Source organism: Sprattus sprattus (assembly GCF_963457725.1).
Source record: "Sprattus sprattus genome assembly, chromosome: 8".
Classification (NCBI taxonomy): domain Eukaryota; kingdom Metazoa; phylum Chordata; class Actinopteri; order Clupeiformes; family Clupeidae; genus Sprattus; species Sprattus sprattus.
In genome coordinates, this window is record NC_137927.1 from 11016764 (window position 1) to 11044060 (window position 27297).

At 42.3% G+C, this 27297-nt stretch overlaps 3 protein-coding genes across 3 annotated transcripts; 2 read left to right on the forward strand and 1 right to left on the reverse strand.

Moving 5' to 3' along the window:
* Positions 1-336: 336 nt before the first annotated feature.
* On the forward strand, positions 337-6491 carry e2f8 (E2F transcription factor 8; the record flags this gene model as incomplete). The annotated part of the gene is made up of 14 exons (XM_080843261.1): positions 337-358; positions 1669-1753; positions 1911-2162; positions 2294-2459; positions 2545-2871; positions 3044-3205; positions 3323-3460; positions 3601-3813; positions 3911-3995; positions 4143-4659; positions 4836-5162; positions 5300-5432; positions 5611-5942; positions 6339-6491. Exons 2-14 carry the CDS (start codon positions 1676-1678, stop codon positions 6489-6491), a joined length of 2883 nt encoding a protein of 960 aa, XP_080699387.1. The 5' UTR covers positions 337-358; positions 1669-1675.
* Positions 6492-8453: 1962 nt separating this feature from the next.
* On the forward strand, positions 8454-12775 carry csrp3 (cysteine and glycine-rich protein 3 (cardiac LIM protein); the record flags this gene model as incomplete). The annotated part of the gene is made up of 5 exons (XM_080842999.1): positions 8454-8565; positions 9995-10166; positions 10712-10841; positions 11074-11167; positions 12702-12775. 5 exons carry the CDS (start codon positions 8454-8456, stop codon positions 12773-12775), a joined length of 582 nt encoding a protein of 193 aa, XP_080699125.1.
* A 1837-nt stretch (positions 12776-14612) lies between these two features.
* zdhhc13 (zDHHC palmitoyltransferase 13) lies at positions 14613-25573 on the reverse strand. The gene is made up of 17 exons (XM_080843000.1): positions 25446-25573; positions 24430-24665; positions 24007-24129; positions 23580-23657; positions 23159-23303; positions 22983-23047; positions 22602-22764; positions 20749-20874; positions 19805-19938; positions 19386-19486; positions 18204-18328; positions 18012-18074; positions 17673-17766; positions 17484-17567; positions 17141-17298; positions 15200-15297; positions 14613-15022 (listed from the first exon to the last, which is right to left on the reverse strand). The coding sequence occupies exons 1-17, from the start codon at positions 25467-25469 to the stop codon at positions 14878-14880; spliced, it is 1962 nt and encodes a 653-aa protein (XP_080699126.1). The 5' UTR covers positions 25470-25573; the 3' UTR covers positions 14613-14877.
* Positions 25574-27297: the final 1724 nt, after the last annotated feature.

Sequence of the window (27297 nt, forward strand, 5' to 3'; positions counted from 1 at the left end):
ACCATATAATCCATTTCTATTTGGTCCGAAGTATATATTTGTATTTACTCGAAAGTATAGGAACGTAAGGGTGATCTGTAGTGTACGTGTGTTATACCATCATGGTTATGATGGTTAACATTACTTCTTGAATTACTGGTGATTTCCGCTTTAATTTCGTATATCTTTTTTAATGTATAGCTATCTTCGAGTGGCAGAATTGCGTTTACACTGATATCTGTTGGTGGATATAACTCATAGTCTTTAGGAACCTAACATTTGAGGTTTGGAGGTCTGTTGAACTTTAGACCTGTCCATGGATTGCAAACGGGAGTGAAAATCTGCTTTGAAGATAAATTGTAGATATCGACTCGAACTGGTAAGTTCCTCGTTTGATTACACGCATACATGTACATGTTGATAGAATGGCAAGTTCGAGGTATTCTGTTATTAATCAGTTATGTAGAAATACCCGGCGGGCTATAAGAAGAATGCCCGGGTAACTTCAGTCTCAAAGCTGCTAGCTAAATTAACTCACGTATACGTTGTTAGGGTTAGCACGCTAGCGAATTTACTGTTAAGTTAATGTTACGCTGCAGTCCAGATCATATTAATTCTGCTGGAGAATCTGAAACGTAACACAACAACTCTGTTAAAAAGAGGCTGATGTGTGTGTATATATATTACCTTCGTAAGTGTACGAACAGTTGTCTGAACATGGTTAGGGTAATGACTCAAACTTATGTTTACACAGTGAACCAGGAGCATAGCGCTAAATTCAAACTAGCACTGAAGCAGTTAATTCGCGCTCACTCAGCCCGGCATGTTATCGACATAGAATGGAAACATCTGTAAATAAAATATGTTATTTTAGAAGAATGTTAATGGAAACAACGGTAACGTAAGTGCAACTTAGACTACACATAAAATACATTCTTTGGTCGCATAGCTAAGTGTGGTAGATGATGAGTTGGAATGTCAATGGATCAAAGCACTTTCGTTGGCAAACTAACAGACGTGGTTTTCACGATAGTTGTTTCGATGTTATACGCGACAAATATGAAGTTTTAAGCTAAAATGCATTAGAAAGTCGTATATGTATCTGATTGTTTATTTCCCTTTTCACTATGCTAGCAAGTTTTCTGATTTCCGGGTGTGTCATTGGAATGTGCGTAGCGGGTTCCGCGCCAAGATTTTAAAAAATATGTACCTGCGCGGGACCGTCTACACTTCCTTTAAAATCTTCTCCCGCTTCACTATTATTGGTTGATAAGGAAAGGAGGCGCGGCCTTCCATGCGTTCTACTGTAGTTCCATAGAATAGTTGGCAGTTACCGCCAAACGTTGGGAAATTAAGTTTGAATGATCTTGTTACTTTTGACATTGTTTAGCACGAAATGTAGCCAGCTTTATATTCACTGAGCAGTGGCTACAAACTTCCTTTACGCCAGATTGACAGATCAGCCTTCTTAATTATGCTTTCTCCGCGAATGTATAATGCTGTGAAGAAAAGGTGTGTTTATCTGTATTTGCCATGATTTAAAGATTTTCCCGAGATTAGCCAAGGTTGGTTAGTCAGATATATTTTTGATATCGTTAGCTAGCCATGTATAACAAGCTATATGCCATTATGGCCAGTGTTTTCAAGATGTATGTCGAAGTCTAACCGACTGTTTTTGTTTTTTGAAAGGTGGAAAATGTCTAGTGCTCTGCAGGAACTCCAAAATCTAAATCAGAAACCTCAAACTCGTGTGCAACCAGCACCAGATCATAAGGTCAGTGTGTTATCACGTTTTTGTGCAGAATAGACTTAATTCATATCCAAAGTATTTGCAACTCGTCTGACCCAGTGGCACATTTGTATTATTTTATCTGATTGTTGAAAATGCCTCTGAAGGAATATTCTGACAAATGTTGTGGGTTTGTTTTTAGGGGGATGTGTTTGCAGAGCCAAACTTGCTGACTAAAACACCAAGAAAGGTCTCCTCATATTCTGAGTGCCAGCAGAACATGGGACCACTGACAACCCCCACAAAGGGCAAAGGCTCCCTACCCTGTGAGCCTTGGACTCCTACCTCAAACCTGAAGATGCTCATAAGTGCGGCCAGCCCAGAAATCCGCAACCGTGAAAGAGAGCTTTGCAAGGAGGGCACTGAAGGAGGAGACTCTGAATATTTAACACAGGTAAGAAGAAAAAAGATTGTAGAATTTCATCAGGTTGTACCATTATGAACAGTCTGTACATCTGGATGTTTATGTTTGTCATTTTACACGTACATGTTGAAATTAAATAATTAATATGAACCGTGGATCAGGTTGAACAGGAACCAGGACTCGGGGAAGAAGCAGAAAAGCTTCAGATTAGTCGAAAAGAGAAGAGCTTGGGCCTACTCTGTCACAAATTCCTTGCACGGTACCCAGATTACCCAAACACCGCAGTCAACAATGATATCTGCCTCGACGATGTGGCTAATGAACTGAGTAGGTCACAGTTTCTTCTGAAAGTAATTTTAACAAAATATTCTTAGTAGTGACATTACACAATAACACAATATCTGACTTTCAGATGTGGAACGACGGCGCATCTACGACATCATGAATGTTCTAGAAAGCCTTCACATGGTTAGCCGCCTGGCAAAGAACAGGTACACGTGGCATGGGCGTTCCAACCTTCCCCAGACGCTGGCCATGCTGCGCAGGGTGGGCGAGGAGCAGCGGTACTGCCAGCAGGTCCAGCATATCCGTCAGTGGAGCCTGGAGCGAGAGGACCGCGAGTTTGACCTTGATGGGGAAGAGAAGGAAAACGATGAGGCGTTTCTGCAGGATACAGACGTAGAGAATGGGCAGAAGGAGATGTGCTTCGTGGAACTCCCTGGATTGGAGTTCAAAGGTGGTAAGTTGGCAAAAAAATGTTTATCCTACAATAGTTGCAATAACCTCGAAAAGCTTTTTCCTGCATGTTGGCTGTTTGTGTAAATTAATTAATATGTATTTGACAGTAAAAATAATCCCGCAGAGAAGGTTATGTTGAATTTATAACCAACATTTCTTCCTTCCTTGCCCAGCCTCAGTCAACAGTCGCAAAGATAAGTCTCTGAGGGTGATGAGTCAGAAGTTTGTCATGTTGTTCCTGGTGACCACTCCTCGCGTGGTAAGTTTGGAGGTGGCTGCCAAAATCCTTATTGGGGAGGACCAGGTTGAGGACATCAACAAATGCAAGTTTAAGAGTGAGTATTACCGCCTACCTATTTTTAAGTGCTTGTTTTTTTTGTGCCTGGGTATTTTGGTAAAAGGTTTAAACTTTAAATCTGACCTTCATTTTCTGTGTTGTTATTTATTTTCAGCTAAGATCCGGAGGCTGTATGATATTGCTAACGTCCTGAGCAGCCTGGAGCTGATCAAGAAAGTCCACGTGACTGAGGAGAGGGGGAGGAAGACTGCTTTCAAATGGGCTGGGCCTGAGGACCTACCATCTCCTAAGGGTGAGCAACCACAACAACCTGAGTATCTATTTTTTCTGTTTGTAAAAAGGTTTGCGGCGGTGACCAAAATTCTATGCCGTGGCATATTTGGAATACAATTTTTCATGCGCGACCTCCATTTTAATTTGTTCCTAATTTAGAAGTGCCCAGGACCACATTATCCACCACTGCATCAACGAGAATTTTAGAGTCTCGATCATCCATTGAGAACTGTGCCAAAAACCTCTTCTCATCCCCTGGCGGGAAGAGAGGGTTCACCCGACACCCTTCCCTGGTCAAAATGGTGAAAAGCATCCAGGATGACCGCCGGAAGATAAACTCTGCGCCTTCCAGCCCCATCAGAGACACCTCCAGTGAGTAATGTAGCTCAGTTATATATAAAGCATCAGAGAGACCCCCTGAGAGTATTCAGACAGAGTGAGCTCATCTCTGCCATTTGATCTTTTGTAGATGATTCATCAGACTCAGTGTTCCTTCCGAGTAAGATGGCCCAGCTAGCTGCAATCTGCAAGAAACAGTTGGACCAACAGTCAAAGTAAGTTCACTTTGGTCGTTTCACTATGGGTCAGAGTAAAACATGTGTTATGTAGGCATGCCACAAAAATCACTGGTATAATTGTTGGCTTTGTTACAATTGTCGTTATAATTGTATAAGTCTCAAGTATGTGATGTCAATTTTCAGGAAAACCAACAAGGAATCGAAAGGATCTTCCCAAGAGGAACTCAGTAGTGCAAACTCAGAAAAAAGTGCTGCCAAACCAGCAGAAGAGAAGCCAACGGCTGGCTCAACACCACTGTCCTCCGAGGCCCACGTCAAAGACAGCACTGGGGTGCCACTACCTCTTCTAACCCCGTCGCCGCTGTCCCATCTCCCAGCTACGTGTTCTTCCCTCATCCCAGTCCTGCTACCTCAGCACCAGATGGGAGGCCCCATTGCCGTCTACATGCACCCGGCCTCCCTCAGGCCTCACGCCTCCAACAGGCCGGCACCCACCAGCCTGGCCGTGCGCTCCATGACGTTTGAGAGCCCCGGAGATGGTGCCGACCGATCCCCGGTGCCGGTGAGCTCGAGCAGTCAGAGGACTATTACGTCCAGCAGTGAGTCAGGCAGTCCCTCTGCACTGAAGAGAAAATGTGGGGACAAGACCTGCTCGGTCCGCAGTCCCTCCAAGATCAAGAAAGTCAATGGTACTTCAGAGGTGAGTGTACATGGTTATTCACAAGCAATCATGATTATGAGTAGTTTTGTGTAAACTGTTCGCTGACAGGAAGTGAACGTAGTGGTTGCACACATTCGATTGCTTGGGGAATTATTCAGAGGCTCAAATTGGTATATTTTGGTGTTCACTGATGTTTTTTTTTTTTTTTTTGCTAGGGCGTGTCACCTAAGCTGTGTGAGATCCTGCAGGCCAGGCTGAAGGCACGCCGAGGGGCCCTGGTGTCCAGCCGGCCCTCCTCCAGAGCGCTGCACCTGGACCCGGAGTTCACCAAACCCCCCGAGAACCAGGCCTCTCCCTCCGCCAACAGCCAGACTCTGGAGCACAGCGTAGAGACCTTCCTGGAGAAGGAGGAGAGGGCTGCGGCCTCTGACAGCGAGGCCATGCTCACCCCGCTTCACCCCACTCAGGTGCAGAGCCAGAACCAGAACCAAGGCGTCCTGCTGCATGAGCTGATGCTGTCCGCCGGACACTTACACACAGAGGTGGGCATTGGGACAGCATATGTCTCCCTAACTGGATTACACTAATCCCATTATTATTCAGACATTCATATGATAATGTGAGGCTTGATTTGAACTTTGGGGAACAAAGTCTTGATGTTTTCCTTCGTGTGTTTTAGACTCTGATCCCCACAGGCTACCTTATCCCTATTACACCTCAGTCCCTATTCAGCTACAAGGATTCCCATGGAATTAATGGCGAAATTGGCAAAGCCTCAACACCTACGAATATCTACAAAACCCCCACAGCAGGTAGGCACCGCCTGTTGGCTTAGAATACCTCCCAGAGCTCCATGGCACTGTATGAAGCAATGCCCTTTATCCTGTAACACAGACGACCATAACACCAACAGGTTATTGTTTGGTATTATGTCTTACAACTGTGAATCATCGCTAATCTCATGGCCAAATCTGCCCCACCCTGAAACAGGTTCCAGACCCTTCCACCCTCAGGAGTTTACCCCCACCAGCCTGTCTCTCCACCCGGCCCCTTCGGTCTCACCTTTCACCATGCAACGGACCCTCAGCCCTAGCCCGGCCATCCTCAACTTCACCTTACAGAACATTGGCCTCATCCCTACGGCTGCCGGCGTTGCGGGCGGCACCTCCAGCCCCATGACCGCTGAGCATGCCAGCCCCCTGCCCACGGCCCACATTGGGCTCCCTCACAGGGGGATGATCTTCGTCAAACCCATGTCGCCTGCTGGAGCTCTCCAACACCCACCGTCCAGTCAGCCCCTAACTCTCTTTAGTTTAGCACAGGTAAGACTCACAGCTCACAAATCATCAGTAGATACTAAGGATATTATGAGATTGAGATTAGTTCTCTCTTCTTTGACCAGTGGTTTAGCAGGTTTCACATCATACTTAATGCTCTATTAACTCGTATAACTTGAATGAGATAATATCCCCATTTAATGTAATCAAAGTGTTTTAAATGTATTGACTAAACAATTACATTGTAATAACCATTAGAATTATCTTAGTGATCACCATTAAAGTAACAGCTTCAGCAATCCTACTAAACAACTGACAACTTTAGAAGTATTTGTCTTTTCGGCCCCTTTGAAAGAGGATCTTTACGGGTGTAGTCTTGAAGTAATTGAGTCCATTTGGGTGGGGTTTTCACACTCCCTTTGTTGTCTTTTCCCCCTGCAGCCTCTCATGGCCACACCAAAAGGCTCCCCCTCTGTCCAGCACAGTCTCTTCCACACTCCTGTGCCCTCCCTGACCACCATGACCACGGAAGTGGCCACCAAATCCCTCTACATCCCCCAGAGGAAACTAGACGTCAGTCCCGAGGCCCCCTGAAAGAGATGCCTTCGTGAAGGAATGGCCAGGATCAGACGCCTCTCTGCTGCTAAACACCATTGCAACCATGAGCCAGTTAAGTGTGTGTGTGTGTGTCTGCTTGAGGGGGTGGACAGAGACGGCGTTTGGCAGTGGTGATGTACTGTAGCATTGATGATAATGCATTAATTTCATACTGTGCGTGCAGAATGCTTTGGTCGTGTACTAATGCTCAGGGAATGTCGTTATGTAGTGGCTGCAAAGCATTTGGACATGGTGCTATTCAAATGTGACTCTCTCGCCCCAGGGGCACAAAACACAGTTGCAGGTTGAACCCGAAACCACATGCCTTTTTAAACCAAGGGCAGTTAGTTGGCTTTGCTGTTTAATTCAAAAGCATTTTTGTTGTGATGTTTTATTTTCTTAAAATGCAAGTGTTATAATGAGGTATAACTTGAATTTAATTACTAAGAGGGTTTTATTTACATAGAAATCTCAATGAATGTCATGAAATGACAGCTGTGTCGGATGGAGAAGTATCATCTATCTCAAAGTGCCATGGAAACTTAGGAAACCAAAAACTGTGGTCGTTATTTCTGTTTCAAGAAAAGGGCCAATGCGACTGAAAAAAAAAAGTGAAATTAAAGTATTGTAGATAATACTGTAATGTATGTGTTAATAAAACATAGAACTAGGACTACAACTTTGCACACTGTACATTTTGACTGTTACCCCTTAAAATTCTTCTGTGATATAACTGAAAGAAATGACCCTTGTTTTAGATGAAATCAGGCAACTCTAATATTAATAAGTGACACTTTTTTTCATTCAGAAATGTAATAAATATTTAAAATAATTGGGAAAACAACTTGTCTGAAGTTTTTCTGTCTTCATAGATTCCACATATACACAGCCTCATGAAAGAAACAATTTTGACAGCTGTCACTCCATAAACAAGCCCTTTACACCCCTTCACCCATCATAAAAGACCTCTAGTCCTTCTGGAATTTTCCTCCATGCCAGGGTAACATACCAATATAATTCATGAGCAAATGGACTGACCGAAACCCAGGCTGGTGGCTCTTTCCCCCTACCCCCTCACTCCTGTCAGGAGCTATTTCTGGAGGATGGTTTAACTAGAAAGGCCCCGGTGCCTGTGGTCCAGCAGGGCTGTGAGTGAAAGATGGACACTATTTAAGGGCCCTCATCCCGTCTGGTTATCAAGGTTAGGCTCTGAGTGGAGGAGGAAGACCAACAGGACATATTGGAGGCCCTAAGTAAGTATTGTTTATGTTTTTATTGTATACATCATATATTTTAGTACGTCATAACTGGTCTGTAGAAGGCTGATATATGGGCTTGAGGAATCCACTTTGATGAAGACAGATGACAAGTAGGTAAGACAACCGTAAGAGTATGAAAGGGAAAGGAACGGATGTAAAACAATGTTTTTCTTTCCACACTTCATTGATAATTGTTTCTATAAAGAAAGATACATTGTGGTGTTTGACCTGTAGCTGAGTTGACTGCATTTTTTCCTGAAAGTAATATCAGACAGCCTGACATGCATTGTGATTACTGGATAGTCGGTATTAAAAAGTTATTCCTGGACCCTTATCACATTCCGGCCCACTGAGGCAAGCCATTCCCCAAACACTGTCGGAATAACAGAGATCGGGAATGGACCTCTGCCTCAGGATCTAAATTTACTGTATGGAAAATGATCCCAGACATAAATGTCCTATATTTTATGCAAACAGTATGTGACTCACAATTTGGCTTACTTGATTTATTTCTGATAGAAAGTATGACTGTGAACCACAGTATGGGTCACGGTATTTTGTAATACAAATGTTTAAACGATACATTCAAATGTATTCAGTTGGTTAATTAAGTGAACAGTATGCATTGTTTAATATGCGGCTGCTCATTTATCTTGACTTTATTATATATTATTTTGAAGAGTAATATTAAGTGCTAAGGATGCCAAACTGGGGTGGAGGAACCAAGTGTGCAGCCTGTGAGAAGACTGTTTATCACGCAGAGGAAATCCAGTGCAATGGAAGGAGCTTCCACAAAACCTGCTTCGTCTGCAGTAAGTGCACTCAAAATGATGGATGCTGCACCTGAAATTAACCACTACCTAAAATTACACTTCAATTACAGTGCCAAACAGCAGGCTACTGGGTAAATAGGTGGTTTATTATTGATTTAATTTGACTTGATGTGTGGTTTGCAAACACAATACAAATTCAGAACTTTCGCTCCATAATACTGATTGTAATATGGACAAAATTAAATTTAAAAAGAGACACAAAAAGAAAAAATATGAAATTGTCTTTTGTTTTTGCAATCGGATCTTTCCATTCCCACCTTTGATAGCTCTGGAGACCTAGATGTGACTCACATTATTGTTTCATTGATGTATCAGTTTAATCACAGATATTTTAAATTTCATAAGCTAGTTAAATGTACTGTATTGTGAAAATTTGAGTCCCACTCCCAAATACCAAAGTTGTCTTGTAGGAGAAACAAAAGAGAAATCTGAGAAGCAGGAGATTTAAGCCTAAATCCTACTTTTACTTCCATTTAATGTCATTGTGGGAGAAACTTAGGAGAGGAATAAGAAGATCCCTTTTTAGATTTGTCTTTTCTTCTGGGTTCAATCTCGAGGATTTATTCCTGTTTCTGATCAACTTCAGATGTTATCCCATTGTTTGGATAAGGCTTGTCTAATATCACACTTGTGTTAATCATACAGCTGCCACTGCTGACAGGACAAATGTGTGGTAACAAAGATTGTTTTTCTTGAAGATGACCACTGAACTATGCTACTGTAGAAACCCGATGAGGAAGGATTATATAGTCCAGCCAGGCCAACGCTTAATGAGGGTGCACTCAATACACCCATTCTTATCCTCTAGCGACAAAACAACCCCAAGACATCTGTTTCAAACAAATAACTATATTTCAATCCCACCTCATTAATTGAGATTGGCCTTTGCCTACGGGTGGTAATAGGTGGATAGGGCCACAGGGACTGCTAACTACCATGTAATTCAGAGGCTGCAACTCCATCTGCCGCAGTTGGCGGAGCGTCTCCCCGTTAAGTCCGTCTCCATCCTCCCAAAATAAGGGCATGCATCATGGGGCATCGTCGGGCACCCAGGCCTACTGTTAGCCGAGGAGGTGGCCGGACAGCTGTCAAGCTACCGGGAGGGGATGAAAGGCCTTACATGATGGATACATGAGGTCATTGTCTCATCAGGGGAACGGTACTCTGGACCTCACTCAGAAGTGTTGCAAAAGTTAAAATGCCAGGAGTTCAACCGATCAAATCTGTAATTGTGCATAGCTTTTTCGTTCAAAACATTGTAACTTCCACAAAGACTATCTAAAAAAGACGGTTCTTAGATGCACAGATAAGATTTCACTTTCCATGTTTTCTTATGTTGTCATAACTTGCCTTGTCCGTCCTTTTGTTCTTGATAGTTTCTCAACCGATTTCTTTTGATTTCATCTAGTGGCCTGCAGAAAGGGGCTAGACAGCACTACTGTGGCAGCACACGAATCAGAGATCTACTGCAAATCATGCTATGGCAAGAAATATGGCCCAAAAGGCTACGGATATGGGCAGGGAGCAGGAGCGCTAAGCTCAGATCCAGTCGACCCAGTCCTGAACGTCCAATCTCAAAAGTAAGATGAACACAGGCACACCACACACTCATAATGTACACTACAGACTATTAGCCTCAAGCAACCTGACTGTTGGGACAATGTAAATCATGGCACTGCAAATAATGTGCTATGATCAATGAGAAAGTCACAGCGATTAAAATAGCTAGGCTACATGATGGAATGCGCTGCTTATACTGACAATAAACATAAGAACAAATATGATGGCAACAAGCTGACGTAAAGCTATGGCTTCTGAAATGGCATATTCTATGGGTGGCTACATCAGTTTGAAGTAGCGATCATCCTAATTACTGTCAGCAGTGATGTGGAATAAAAGCGTTTTAATTAAAATGTCTGAAACAAATGAGTCTAAAAGCCAAGATGGAGGAGAGAGAGAGAGAACATAATTAGTTGCAGAGCAATTAACACAAACAGAAAAACAAAAATGCCCTTGATAAAATATCACCACAAAAACTCAAGCATCATTACATTTTCACTGTTATATCTATCTATATTGCGTCAATTTACCATATTCGCTGTTTTGTCCTCACTCATTTGCGTAGCTCCGAGGCTCGACCATCGTCCACCAACTCTAACTCGAACAAGTTTGCCCAAAAATTTGGCAGCAGTGATCGCTGCCCCCGATGCTCAAAAGCTGTTTATGCTGCAGAAAAGGTCATGAGTGCAGGAAAGGTAAGACCTCTCTAAAAACCCAAATCTGAATTCCTGACAAACCTACAATTTTGTTTATGTGTGTGTATCGGATCTGTTTGAACATCATATCATGTGTGTGAATTGGAGTGAAATAGACAGTGTCAAATGTGTTAATGGCCTTTAACATGTCCTTTATAGTCTGTTCAGACTTTTCAAACAAACACCTACAGTGCTGCCTATTTAATGTGATATGTTGATGCTGTGACCGTAGCCCTGGCATAAAACCTGCTTCCGCTGTGCCATGTGTGGTAAGAGCCTGGAGTCCACAACAGTGACTGACAAAGACGGAGAACTGTACTGCAAAGGTAACATTACATATACTTGGGCAACCCAACTGTGCATCCTTGCATGCAGATCTGCTCACAAAGGTTTATTTAGTTATGTATCATTTAATTTGGAAGGAAGCCAAGTGTGCCTATGCACTGAAAGCGATCCTTCATCCAGATTCAATCAGCCCAGTCCCTATCTGAGGAGACTGATTGCCACTGATTACACTAGATGGACCCCAGACAAATGGCTCCACTGAAGGCCACATAGGCACTGATGACCCATTCAGCATCTGATCAGGGTTACAATACATTTGACCCACTTACCTTGACAAATAGTGGTAGATAGTGAAGGTTAATTCTCTCATCCCAGAGATAGAAATTGCTAGTCTCCTGATTTAAGCTGCTTTTGACTGGATCCACATGGCCAGCTAGACTATGCATATACTGCATACAGGAGGATATTAGAGAAATAACTAGCGCACAATGTTAAAAGAAAGGTTTGCAAATTAAATCAATATTCACAGTGTGTGACTAGAATATGGGTTACAACCTACTGTGACATCAGCCACATATAAATAAATTGGCTTATAGATAATTTAGAGGTATGTGTCCAATATATGAGATTGGCCAGATATTACTGTGATATGTTGTTTTGTTAGTCCATAAAATGTTTTCACGTATGCCACTGATTCCAGAGCGATAGGGGATAGGGTCACTCACTCACGCACACACCTTCCCTGCCTGCCCTATGGCTGCGCTCTGTTTTGGAAGTCACCTGTTCTGTTTTTAAACCGTGACGCGGAAAACCAGGGGGGAGAAAAAAATGTCACAGAGGTGACCTGGCATCCTCGAGGTCTCCAGTTCAAGGATTACAATACCGATCGGAGCTATATTGGATTAATCCCTACTCACGGTTAGGAATACGGTCGGGATAGCGCGAACAGTTCAATGACCGTCTTTTTTGAAGAGGTGAGATCGAACCTGTTTATTTACTTTATTTTGATGCTGGTTGCGATGTCTAAAGGAACATTGTCTCGCTGCTGGGTGGATTAACTCGTGTGGAATAATTCATGTGGATTTACCTTTTTGTTTGTTTGGACATGTAATTTGCGTCAGAGGTTTTGAAGAGTTTTTTCCATGGTTTGAGACGTGGGACTAGTACAAAACTGCGCGGTTTTGTTTGGACGGTGATACAGACTCTCTGGCCTACGGGCTATTTCTCTTTCTCAGCTCCTTTTCACTGTCACTATAAAATAAATGTATAATTCACGTTATTTTCTGTCGTGCGTGTTTTAATGAACCAAATTAATTTGTTGACAATATCTGAGCGCCTAGCCCAGATTTGTTACACTACTCAAGCTGACCCTTCTAAAGAGGCAAATCAAGTGCAATCATGGTTTTTCAAACACATGGGGGGATACATTACTAGTGGGAGCAGGTCACAGAATCAGCTCTTCTCAGTATCTATGTCCCCTGTCTCAGAGACATCAAGATAGAGATCAAATCAAGGCTAAAAATGTGGATAAACCTGTACAGAGGTGTTGATGCATGTATTTGTTGGTCATTCTAGTGTGCTATGCCAAAAACTTTGGTCCCAAAGGGAGAGGTCTGGGAAACATGGGAGTCCTGGAGGAGCGAGACTGAAGGTCGCCTCTGACTGCTGAGAGAAATGATTACGTTTATGTTCTAACTTTTATGTTTCTATCAAAAAGCCTTATTTTAAATGATACCGATACAAAATGCATCTGGAATATACAGGAGTGGCTGATCTGGGGAGGATACAACAGTTTGACAGGAAATGTGCAAAGAGAAACAAAAAGTGCTTAAAAATGTGCAAACTGGTAATTGGAAAACAAGACATCTAAAAGAACATCTTCATCAACAGTAATCACATATGTTAACAGAGAGCACTTGCCTGCCAGTCTGTATCAGAAGTGCCATGAAACAATGTGAACAAATCATTATATCAAAGATTGAATCAGGGGTTGTTGATGTTCATTTACATTTGTCCCATCTGTGTTCATTCTTAATTAATGAGTCTGTGCTCATAACTCAGCCTGTGAAAATTTAAATAAACAAAGTCCTTCCCATTACTGCTGCATCTGTTTGTGTCTATCCTAAACCATTTCATTTTTTCTTCATAATTCCCTGGGTGACCAAGCAGAAATGTTTTGTAATTAAAAACATGCAAACAAAAATACAGAAGGATAACAAGGCTATTTGCATAAACTTCATCAATTTTTTTTTGTCCTTAAAAAAAGAAAAGAGAATGGCTATTTCTTCAGGCACACTCAGAATTTGGTCAAATGGAAGGCATATCTAGTAGCAACCTCCCTGAGATACAGACATTTGCTTCAGTCATGTCCAATCAATTGAATTTATCACAGGGTGGCTCCAATTAAGTTCTATGAGCATCTCAAGCAGTATCAGTGGAAACAAAATGCACCTCAGCTTAATTTTGGGTGTCATATCAAAGGGTGTGCACACTTCTGTATACATATGATATTTTAAATAAATTAGCACAGGTGTCTAAAAACTTGTTTTCACTTTGTCATTATTGGCTATTTTGTGTAGAATTTTGAGACAAAAAATTAACTCAATATATTTTAGAATATGTCTGTAATGTAATAAAACATGGGAGGTGGTGAAAGGGGTGTGCAGACATTCCGGCTTGACTGTTAAGTAACACGTGAACACATGGACAAGCTAAGATCAACCAACACTATGTAAATATACCAGTCCTTAAAATAGAACTGCAGACCATACTGTTGACAACCACATGATCCTCATCTACAGTACCATAACAATCAGCCTCTCTTTTCTCAGCACAAAGCCTACCATTGCTTTAATATCTGTACAAGACATCTTTACTGTACCTCAAACCGCCCCTAGACTGACCATTTCTGAGAAGTGTTCATGACAGGATTCACAGCATGCCTTACAAACCACAACGTCATCACTGATAAGAGTACTGTATTGTCTGCTTACTCAAGCAGAGTGTGCAATGGCAGCTGTTGAACTCACTATATGTGCAGGTTAACAAAAGGGGGAATAGGGGATGCTGAACAGAAGCTGATACACACCAGTAGAGAAGATCAGTGGTTTATATTGGCAGCATGGGCATTGCTTGTCTACAATATTTGTAACAGAATGAACTCGGCTCCTTCATAAACATGCTGTGGAATGTGGGGGAGAAGGCATTCATCTCGCCAAGATGCAGACGCACATCCCCTAAGACTGTGCAGAGTGCGCGCAAGTTTCAACAGGCAAGATTTAAAAAGCATACAATACCATTCAATACACATATATAAAAAAAAAGAATTTCAAAAAAGGTGTAAAATATATTCCATTTAAAGATTGTTCTGCATCTTACAAAGATCAAAATAGAACTATTTCAATACATATAAAAACAATAATCAATTTGTATATATTCAAATATATTCAAAGCCATTATAAGGCAACTTAAGATTATATACCCTTGATGTGTATGTACATTTTTCCTTTTCATTTTACAGTGTAAGGCAGATATCCACACAAATATGACGACGGTGACCGTCTTCCCATTCATCCCTTTTCTCTCCATTTTGTTTTCTCTTTTAAGAGTTCCCTCCAATTGTTTACAAAAATGTATAAAACATAATAAATAAATCCATCTGATGGTAAACAGATCCACAGGTTGACAGGCTCCTTCTCTACGAGTCTAGGGCCAGTCTTAACCATTTAGCCGGGTGAGGGAGAAAGGGAGATCAGACTGCATCGGAGCCATTGAACATGGGGCTCTCCCGCCCCAGACCCAGAGAGTACTGCTGCGTCCAGTCCACCACCACGGGCTTGCACAGGCCACAGCAGCGCAGCTGGAAGAAGTTCACCAGGTTCCGCAGCACCCCAAAACTAGAGAAAAGAAACAGAGAGAGAAACAGAAATATATATATAGAGAGAGAGAGAGAGAGAGAGAGAGAGAGAGAAAGAGCCAAAGGCGTGAATCAGAGGCATGTTTGGTTACTAGAAGCATCATTCTCAGTAATATGTGTTGGAGAGCTGGTCGCTCGTCTGCCTGATGAGTCTTACTTGTAGGGATTCTGCCTTAGAGACGTGGCTTGAGGGAGCTTCCTCTGTCGCATCATGAGGTTGGCCCTCTCCGCAGTGGTCAGCCCCAAGTACGCCACCTAGAGTGGGACAGATGACTAGGGATGGGTATCGTTTGGGTTTTTTCCGATACCGGTACATAACCGATACTTTTAAAACGATACCGGTGCCTAAACGGTGCCAGAACCGATACTTTTTTTTTTTTTTTTTTTAATTAAAGACATTAGGCTTATTTATTGCCAAGGCAAATAGTTTTCTTCAAATTTAACAATATATTAACTGTTTAAGGTACACTATAAATAAAAATAAATACAAAACAATTGGCTTCAAACCTTTTAACTTCAACTATGAACGATATATTAACTTATAACAACTGTTTACAGTATACTTAAATAAATATAAATAAATACATAACACACTCTGTACACACACTTCACACTTCAGTAATACTTTTGCAGAAATATGAGCATGTTTGCCTTCAGAGTAAAAAAAAATATGAATTAGTTTGCATTTATTTAAACCCACTGGTTTCGTGAATGTGTACTGCCCCTTTAAGAGTTTAGCTTCAGGGCCTCTTGAGTTCTCTCCCCCATTTACACGCAATTTTGCACGTCTCGTTGTTTGAATCTTTTTGTGCGAAATACAGCCACACTTTTGATCGTTTACCTTTCGACATTTTCTCCGTTATATTGATGGCTAGCTCTGTTTGTGCTTGCTCTGTGCAAGGCTGCCTGCTCTTCGCTGTCAGACTGTTGCAATGTTATTGTAGCGTCCGAGGGCTCTCTTAAGAACTCACATTGAGAAGGAATATCTTTGGATGAGACGGTAGCTCTCCGTTTAATAAAGCGTATCCAACTTCTGCTTAGAACAACCACACTTATCTTGAAACCGAAACCACACGCAAGTCAACCCATTACCATGGCAACTACTCAACACAAATCTCGTTTCCACTAGTCCCATACAGAATGCAGCGTGAGCGACACAGGCGAGAGTCTACATTGGGAGATGGAGCAGTTTTATATGTGCCCCACGAAATCTGTTAGCAACACAAAAAAGTATACAGATCGTACTCAGAAAGATCTACGCCACTTACGTTACATCTTGTTAGCTATCGCTAGTTTTGTTAAATTATAAAAATTTAAATAAAAAAAAAAAAAAAAAAATCTGCTCAGGCACCGAAAGGAAGCACCGAAATCTGCGTTGCATTTCGGTCCGGGTAGGTATCGGTTGTATGGAACCGGTGCCGTATTGGTACCGGTTCTCGGTACCCAACCCTACAGATGACATGGACAAAATCAGGTTAAGCTGAACACAGGGGATGAGACTTCATGTTTCCTATGGACCTGCGACGGCAGACACGGCATGACAATGAGCAAGACTGAACTCTCTGCAGGGGGGCGGGCTCGGATGTAGAGGGGTGGGGATTGGGAGTCCCCGACACAACCGCACGGAAGATGAAAATCTTCCAGCCATGCATAATTCAACAAGCACAGCACAGTACATCAGAGGAGACAAATAACTGTAACTGCAATAAACAGAACTATCTAAGCATAGCAACAAAACGCAAAACAGGAGCAAAAGCATGTATGAATTCTAATCGGGGCTAGGTGATAGGCCAATGTATGCGTGATATCAGCAGTGACTGACAAGTACACAAACAACATAGCAAATAGGGCAGCAAATAGGGCAGATGGCGATTTGGAATACAACTGCCCAAAGGTTAAATACTGAACAACACTAACGACAAGTGCATCAGCACACAAAACAACAGCCATGTGCCATGTTTATAACTTAAACCCCATTTGCAAAACTGACACCCAGCTAAAGTCGGCAGGACAGAATCCCTCTTACAACAGGAGTAACCACAACTGAGCCCCCCAACATGCCTATTCAAATCACATGGTGCCTTTTCTGGAGGTGTACCTGGAAAATCTGCACCAGGAAGAGGATAGAGGCCCAGGTCAGGTGGAAGAAGGCCATGCTGAAGATGTAGAGCACCCAGGGGGAGCATCCTACCAGGCCAGTGATGGCCGCCCACAGCCCCTCTTCAGAGTAGTGCAGTGGGCAGTTCTTGGAATAGTCTGATGGCATAGAGGGAGCAGTGCTGCTTAGTCAAGCATAGAAAAACACACAGGAGGCGGGAGAACCCTACTGGCACTGGGGTAATGGTTAAGTATACGGTTACTTGAGCGGTGTTCACAGGTGACAAATCTAGCTGATTTCTTGTTATAACAAAGTTGAGCACTGGTTACAAATCATTACTTACAAACAAGGCTTCCGTAGAACATCCAGACACACAGGAGGGAGAGGGAGAGCAGGAAGAGGACGAAGTAGTGATGATTCCTGGCACCTACACACACACACACAAGGACAAACAACAGAGAGCAGGGTAGATGTTAATGTTGTTTAACTCCAGGAGGTCTGTATTAGAGCGCAGTCTTAGAGCAGAGCTCACCAATGCAACCGTTAATCCAGATAGAGTGGTGGTCTTGCTTAGCGACGCAGGCGTCACAGGTAAGGCAGTGATTGGCTCTCATTGGCTTTCTCATCTGTGACGCATAAAACAATGACCTACGGTTAACTTGGTTTGAAATAGTATTACTGTGCACGTCAGGCCGTGACTGCAAGTTTGAGGAGTAGAACAAACACTGTTCTACAAGAACAGACATCAAGAACATTCCTAAAAGGCTGTCCTTATTTATTACTATTAGATCTGTACAAAAATGTCAACAAAAACAGCATCTTTTTATACATTTCTACATTATGAAGAGAGCTTTTGATCGGTCCCTCTCACCATGCAGGAAGTGCAGAAGATTCTGGGATCCAGGCAGCCAGCCTCAGCCAACACCACCACATTCTGCAGGGGACATCAAGCACATACTCAATGCTCATTCATAGTCTCTAAACCACCACATAGATTAATATCAGACAGCTCTGTGTGTGTGTGTGTGTGTGTGTGTGTGTGTGTGTGTGTGTGTGTATGGACCTTCTTCTTCTCCTGCTCCGTGGCTTTGATGATGCCAGGATCAGTTCTGCCACAGCGGAAGTAGTAGTAGAGCAGGGCAGTCACGTTGATGGTGAACAGCACCTGCATCGTAGCACTTGGGCCATGTGAGGGCGGTGGGTTAAGGAATATTAATCGCTCTTTTACTCTCTCACACACACACACACACACACACAATCTCTCTCTCTCGCACACACACACACTCTCTCTGTGTCTCACACACATTCATGAACACACACCTCTGTATTAGTAGCCATTAGTCTAATGTAATGTAAAAATGGTCTGAACCAAAACATCTTCCCACACACATAAAAAGGCACACATACAAATAAAAAATACAAAGGACTCAGTCATAAACACACACACACACACACCGAACACTACTTTAGCATAATTACTACACGGCTCACTATATGCCTGTGCTTCGGACCAGTGAATTAACATGATGATTGTGGTCATGTTTTCCTCATCTGCATAAAAATGACACGTATCTTTTGTACAGTGCAATTTGTCAGATGAGGTGCACATAAAAGGGCTTGCTTATCAGTTCATCTGAAATGGGAAATGGAAGCTGGCTGTGCAATGAGGCGCCCGACATTTCCTAATGCAGATCATAGCACCCCTCAGTATCACACAACCACTGCCATGACTGCTTGCTTCAGAGAGTAAATGGCAAAATCAAATTACACAGCGGGTTAATCAAAAAAGGGAGAGAAGCCAGTCAGAGAGAATTAAAGCCTTCCTCTATCTCTCCATCAGCTGGTTAATTTCCATTTCAGAAACAAGGTGGTACGCAAAACCTGCATGCAGTCTCCTCCTGTTCCTTCCATGCCAATTAATACCAGGACAGAATCAGGTTATTCCCCTTTAAACCAATCAAAGACGATAGCTTAGAAATGTTTCGGTGCAGCAGTGATGGGCAAAACTGAAGGTGGCAATGTTATTTTTTTTTCAAGAACATAAATGTACTGCATTAGCTGGGATTTCATGTGGGTTTTCTAAGCCGTCTTTTGTGCTTGCAAGAAACAAACAAAACATCAGCACGAACATTATACAAGCTCCAAATGAACACAACCTCTCTGTGAACAAGTCAAGCATTAAACTGATTAAAAATACACACATTGCACAAAGCCCATTTGGATGACTGGCAATAGGGAAGGATATCAGGAATGAAATACATGAACCACGTGAAGAGCATCCAGAATATAGATGCGATGAGAACCATGGAAGGGATCTGGCTTCGGACGTTGTAACCTGATGTTTGTCTATGCAGGTAAACAAAACAAAGCAGACCACAGACTTTAACACACTTGGCACAACAGTGGCACCCTGTGGTGATGTTAAGTAGTACAACCAATTTCACAGAAACACAAAATCTCTAACATAATTCCGACAGGACTTTGCATCCATTCTGAATGTCTAGAACTCAAATGAAGTCAATTTCAATCAATTATTTCACAGAAAGCAGTGTTACTCTACTAATAATAACTAGCTTCAATAAGACTTCTCTGACTATCGCCTACAGGTCCTGTTCACATCTCAGTAGCAGATGCATCGCAATGAATGACAGAGGTCATTGTTACCGTAAGGCAAGGTTGATCACTGCAAGCACACAGGCCAGCAGGACTCCCTTCAGCAGCCAGGACTCAGAGCTCATGTCCACTATGGCCCCGACAGCCCACGTCATCAGCACACAGAACAGCAGCTGCAGGCACACCTGCCAGGGCAATCACCACACATGAACATCACAGCAACAACAACAACACACACATCTAAATGTGCATACAGACGACATGGGCTGCACGACTGCTACATGCACAAATTACCTTCTACCTCTACACATTTTTACATAGTATAGAAGTATTGTCTTGGTATGAACTCCAAACTTTTCTCTAAACAAAACCTTTTAGAGGGGGCAAACTGGGTTAAATACTCATATAAAAATACAATGTATTTTAAATATAAAAAAATCAATGAACTCTGTAATGTAGGTCATGGAGATTGAATAATTGAAGGCCATTTGCTGAACGAAATAAAACGGCGTGAGCTGCTGGTGCTTGGGCTTTTGCTTCCCCTTTCTCTTTCTCTCTCTCTCTGTTACACACTCTCTCTTTCTCCTTCTCTTTTTCCATCGCTTTCTCAAGGGCTTCACAAACAAAACAAAAAAGTGTGTAAAAATGGCTTCTGCTTTACCGCTTTAATACAAGGTTAATTATTCCCCAATGACTTCCTTCTACAACAGTGCATAATCACACCTCCTGCTGTGGTAAATTTTCTATTTACTGCCAGAAATTAGACAAAGAAAATGTCTTGAGAGTGATGCGGTACTTAGCAAAGGACACAGTTTTCAGTAATCAGTTTTAATTTGGCATTATTAAGACTTGGTGTGACCCACAGTCTGTCTGTCTGTCTGTCTGTCTGTCTGTCTGTCTGTCTGTCTGTCTGTCTGTCTGTCTGTCTGTCTGTCTGTCTGTCTGTCTGTCTGTCCTCTAACATGTATGATGAGATACAGTGGCAGATCCCGTACCCTGTACTTGGTGAAGACTTTGAGGCACGTGGAGTTCGATTTGATCCTCTCTTGTTTGATGTGGTTGAGCATGTGAACAAGAAGGGGGCTGTGCACCTGGTGTGCCAGGTCGATCGGCGTGTGACCCTGCAAGAGGACATAAGAAAGGGTTACACAGTTAGGCCGAATCTCGATTCTTCTCCTTGCCCCTTTTGCTTAATCTTGTCTTAGTCTTAACCCTAGCACTTGCAAGTGTAAAGGCCAAGGGCTGAGATCTTTCCCCTATGAAATGAGACGCCACTAGGTTTCGGGTACGTCATGCGTGACTGTATGAGCTATGAAACTAGCGATTTAAAAAAAAGTCTAATGAAGAACATGGTTGCAAATATATATGTATACAACTGTGTAGAGCACGAAACAAGACTGTCGTCATTTTTAAATTAATTATAAGCCAAAAATACTTACATGTAATGTATTTAGCATGATAGCTGGCAAGCTACCATATAAGCCAATGGAGTGGTGGTATACACGCTAAATGTATCCTAAAACTACCGTTTGAAAGCTTCAGTTAAGACCTAAAATACTATACATCGTTCGAGTAGCACATTTCAGATCAAACCGAGTCATTATAAACATATAAAAAGTTGTGTAGATAGCTTTATTCATGTAAAATATTCCTCGCTTCAAGCAGCCATGTTTTTTTGAAAATTCCCGAGCTGGTTTCGCGGTGTGCTCTGGGATAGCCCTTGGAGTTAAGGTAGCCCTCCGATCATCTCAAAAACGAGGGCCATACACCCCTTAACCTTACCCCTTAATCTTGATCAAGTTGGGTATTGAGACACCACTAGCTCTCACATGAACGCGCAATTTCAAGGGTAAGGGGTAAGATAAGGGGTAAGGGGAAGTATTGAGATTGGGCCTTAATGTCAATATCATTTCAGTTCAAGTTCTACATCTCCAGTAGAACCTCTAAACTCCACAGTGAGTGTGTATAAGTGTTCTAACCGACTGATATATAATATCAAATATAAAATATATACAAGCAATGGTACAAAGCCAATTTTAGCAATGGTAACACCCCTGACTATGCCAAATACAGAGACATCAGTCAGGCGTCAACAAACAGGTGTGGGAAGAACAAATCGCTGCAAGAGCATTCAGCTGGGCAGATAACAAACTATTCCACTGCACAACACACAATTTTATGAAGCTTGTTTCAAACAAGACCTCTGATTTACTAGCCAAAATAAGATGTTAGGTAGCCATAAATCAACCAACCGACAAAACAAAACAAACTGACACCAACACAACACAAAACGACACAAGCCTCTACTTCTACGTTGAGTGTGAGCTCCCATATTTTGCGAATCAGATATCACAAACCACAAGATCAGCATTACCATTACACTGATTAGGGATGCTTCCCTACTAAGAACTGTAACCTGTGTCTTTCTCGAATTCGAGAACATATCAGTCAGATCTATGTTGGCAAGTTCAGTGAGTTCACAAAGCATAACTATGCGACTTCCAGGAACTGTTGTAACAGAAAAATGATTGCAGTACATTCTATTCGCAACTTTACTCAGAACTCAACCAGACATTCCTGTACATGATACCTGTTTCACAGCAGCCATACCAAGGCAACAGACAGTAAGGCACATTCACACATTCCTGGATCTCATTCAAACATGAGCTCGCATCACACACACACACACACACACACACACACACACACACACACACACACACACACACACACACACACACACACACACACACACACACACACACACACACAGGTAGACAATGAGATCGAGATGGCTGTGCTCTGGTTGAATCAGATAGGCCGAAGCTGCGTATGCATTAGCACTTACGTTGGCATTCTCTAGGTCCACACTGGCTCCTGCCTCCAACAGGATGTGGGCAGCATCCACATTCCCTGCCAGCACGGCACAGTGTAGCGGCGAGTTCCTGTTCACCTTATCCACAGCATTCACAGAGGCATTACACTTCAGGAGAAAGTTTGTGGGCTCAGGGCTATTATTGGAACAAGACACATTTGGAGAGAAGTGTGTGAACTAAATGGAAACGTTTCTTTAAAGCACAAACACTTGAATACAATGTATACATAGAAAAGTTCATTTCTTTAGAAAACAGCTCATCATGACAGTTGCTATTCCCATTGCAATCAAGCCATATACTATTTTCATAGATACCCATTTGTAATGGTCAGAAAAAAGAACGCAATTATGTACCCAATGATTTTCTGCGCAGCCAACATCAAAGAGGTTTGTTCATTTTGGTCTGGTACATCCACTTCCTAAAGCAAAACAATCAAAGACACGTGTTTTATCGCAAGCCTCTCATACAATTCTCTCAACAAGATGGTTTGAGTGACAGAGAAGCAACACCTGCTCTGTGTGTCTCTTACCTGTCCTTTGGCCATGAGGTATGCAGCGATGGGCATGTGCTGGAAGAGCACAGCCAGATGCAGGGCCCGGTAGCCCTCCCCATCAGCCTGGGTGGGGTCTGCACCATAGCGCATCAGTTGGATCACCATGGCCAGATGGCCTTGCCTTAGATGGCCACACAGAAAGAGTAATACAGGTTAGCAACATACATTGTGACGTGCAATTTCATGTTCAAGTTCATTTCATAAACAAATCTTTTGTTTTTTTGTGTGTGTGTGTTACAGATTGGCCATGCATCAATTTGCATCCATAAAAAAATACGAATCTACAAAATTCAGCGAACACATAATCATCATGTACACAGATTTTCAAACAACATGAAAAAAAAATCACAAATCAGCATGAGGCAATGTTAAGGTGTTATAAAGCTGTTTCCATTACCTTATGGCCCAGTGTAGTGGTGTTGAGTTTAGATCCCCCCCAAGCTGGTCGATGGCAGCTCCTTTAGAGATGTAGAACCTTAAAAAGAAATGTGATTTAACTCCTGAAACTGCAAGTGCCCTGAACTACTAATGCACAGGCATTAATATGACATTGGGATTTGATGGCTGAGTATTTAAAACTGTCTGGTTCATGCCAACTTTGCTTTAGAGACACAAGTACAGCTGCATACTGAGCCACAGTGCATGTCTATATAATACACTGTTAATCATTTGAAAATGTGACCAGACAGGTTTCATAAGATCTACTGATTCTGCACAAGCACAGGCAGATATTTCTTTCTTTGCTTCTCCTGTTTTCAAAAACATTAACAGTTGCTACATTAAAGGGGAAAAAAGGCGTGTAAAGACACAACGGGCACACATACTTGATCAATTCCAAGCGGTTGTTTATGGCTGCCCAATGCAGCAATGAAACATTCTCTTTGTCCGGTTGTCTCACATCATACCCTGCTTCAACCAGTTCTTTACACCTGTCCAGGATTCCAAACCTGTAAAAACAGAACAATACCTGTTTGCTTTCTGGGATCTTAAACGTCCAGGTAAAGTAGCTGAAGTGTGTACATTACTGATAAAGACCGCACTTGAAGTTACCTTTGAGATTGAACCTCGACAGTTAAAATGTGCAAATGGTTTGGTGGATTTTAACCTTTAACCTCTCTATAGATGTGTCAACACAATGGTAGAGCAACAAAACGAACATTCATTCACATTTCGTCATATCTGCAAAATCTGACAGTGAGATAACAAGGAAGAAACATGGTTGCTCTAAATCACATAACTGAACTCACTGTGTTGCTTTGACTATATCCCAGCTGCTGCTGTCATCCATGAGGGAGCGCTTCTTGGGTTGTTGTGTTGGGTCCGTCAAGGCTTCACCCCTTTGAGCAAACTGACCGGGAGGACCAGGCATGAACCCATGGCCCATACCACCGAAGTTGTGCCCTCCGGGACCGTGACTATGGCCATGTCCATGCCCGCCATGCCCACCATGTCCGTGGCAGCCATCACTCATATGACCATGAGACTGTACAATTTGAAATGGATAATTTAGCAATAGTCTCCCCACCATACATTTTCTTCCTAACCATTGACTATAAACAAGAACAGCAAAGTGTATTGAAATGATACCCTCACAGTAGACTAATCTTGCTCAGCGTTGTGTTAACAGTTATCTACGCAGCAGGTTATTGGCATTATAAAGTGATACATAATGTTATATTATACGTGAGGTAAAGGCAAAGAGCTGACGTTACTTCCATTGTGATAGTGGATACTTGATGCTATTTGTTTTACTACCCAATGCTAACGTTACAACAGCTAACGTTACCTACTTAGCCAGCTAAATCAGGAAGCTAGGTAGCAATAGTGATCGTTGAGGTGTGGAACACTTCTTGATGATAAAGCAGACAACGGTTAGCCCTGGTTATTCCGCAACAGCATGACAATTGTCACTGGCAGTCACACCCATTACGTTACCGTCAAGAATAGGGGGTTTAGCTAACTATCTAGCTAGCTAGCTAGCTTTAGCGCTCATGCAATGGTCAGCAAATCACTATAAATGTGCTAACTAGCTACTTATCCTAGTTAGAACACAGATGTTCCAGTATTCTTATTAAGTGTACAATAAAATGAGTTAGCGAACAACAATTTCATCATATAATCTCATTAGTTTACAGCTAGCTAGAACATATGCAAACGAGTTCACTCTAGCCAACCGTTTACTGAATACTACGCCCTGTTAGCTAGCTAGCTAGCAGCACAACATCAACATTGCAAAGATTTCCCAACAAGTGACTTAACTTACTTCATTGCTCTCTTCCCAGTCCATTGCAAGGGTCTGTCAGCTGAGGTATGTTAAATGAGTCGATGAGCCAGCCTAATCTGTTGTTGAAACTATCTGGCTACATTCACGTTCACTTTTGCGGACCTCCCTTTCCCCTGAACTTCCTGGATACCAACCGCAAGTCTTTCGTTGATTGGCTCAGAACATGCCCCCAGGCTTGTGGCACATTGATAGAGCAAAGAGGATACGGGCTAGAGTTTCCTTGGCAACGGCCCTAAGCACCACATATGTGGAATCCAAAATATTCCCAATGCTTGACACAAGGTGATAACAAATGCTGGAGGCGTTTAATGTTCTTGAATTTACAATTTAATGTCGTTTGATTATTGTCTCTTTAATGGCTTGTAGGTTAGGTTTCCCAAACCGGCCAGCTCGACCTGAGGAAACATCATTAGGCTAGGCTACTGGGCATGGGTAGAACTGTAGCATGGGTTACTAGGCAAGGTAATCGTTGCCTCTGCCTGTAAAATGTTATGTATGTGAGTAGTAGGTATTTTAGTAGTGAGTAATTTTTCTAATTATACTGAAAGTTTTGCGATAGGTGAGGTGGGTAGCCCACGAGGAGTGATTTTGCTAGCAATTGGTCATGCAAACTGTGCCAGACACAAAGTCACACTGTAAAGTACCATACGATGATTGCAGGGCTACTTTTCACACCAGACATACACGATGTCCATTCAAATTAAAGCAAAGAATAGGCAAACAGAAACAAAATGAAAGAAATCAGTCCATAATTATAGCCAACCCTCTACCTTGTGGATCCAGGTGAGGGAGATATTGGTCATGTCCAGAAATGTAGGTTGCAGCAGCCTACATCAGACTTATTGTTCTAGTAGTGATACAGGGCTTGCCCACAGTCTGCAAGTCTGTGGTTCACCACACTGGGTCACCCTTTACACAGATGGAATGGGTGCTTCGGTCTGCATTTGCCTAATATTTCTAGAAAATAGTCAGACCATGTCAATATGCATGTACATGTGCATATGCATATCTCTGTGACACTGGGTCACCCTTTACACAGATGGAATGGGTGCTTCGGTCTGCATTTGCCTAATATTTCTAGAAAATAGTCAGACCATGTCAATGGACAGATACAGAGTCATTATAAGATTCATCATTAGGGGGTGGGGAGAAGGAGAGACTAGAGAGAGATCTGTTTTGCAATTTTGTAATATGTTGAAAGTGTTTGCATTTTTCAATAATTTTAAATTTGGATGTGAGGGGATGTAATAACATAACTATGTCACATGATGGCAGTATAATCAATGAAACGTTCTCTGTTTGCTTGCGTGTGCCAACAGCACTGATCAAATTAAGTTGCATTTCTCTTCACATTGTTTATTTAATGTTAAGATCCTGATCCCTCTTATAAGCATTGTTTTAATTCATCAACAAGTCCACAAAGCTACAAATGAATATAGAAAGCCATAACATGAATGTGAAGACGACTCCATCGTTTGTTAGTCTTTCACCGTCGAAGTCACCTATGACAAAAGATGCTTCACGTCACGTGGAGTCACTTTGGGGTGAACAAAGACTAAAACAGACCCACATAATGATCATGAATTACAATACAGTAACTAGAAAAGTTAGTCCATAGTATGTATTACTGAAACACAGTTCTGTGAAGCTCTCTGCAAAGCATATAGCTGGGAGAGGCACCTGTATAGTGTAAAAACAGGACTGGAGCCAAGAGAGGCGATATGTGAGCCAATAGGAGCAGCTGGGGCTTCCTGAAAGTAAGAGGAAGAGGGACAAAGAATGGTCTTGGGAGAGAAAGAAAGAACAAAAAAAGAAAGAACGCTCCTGTAGC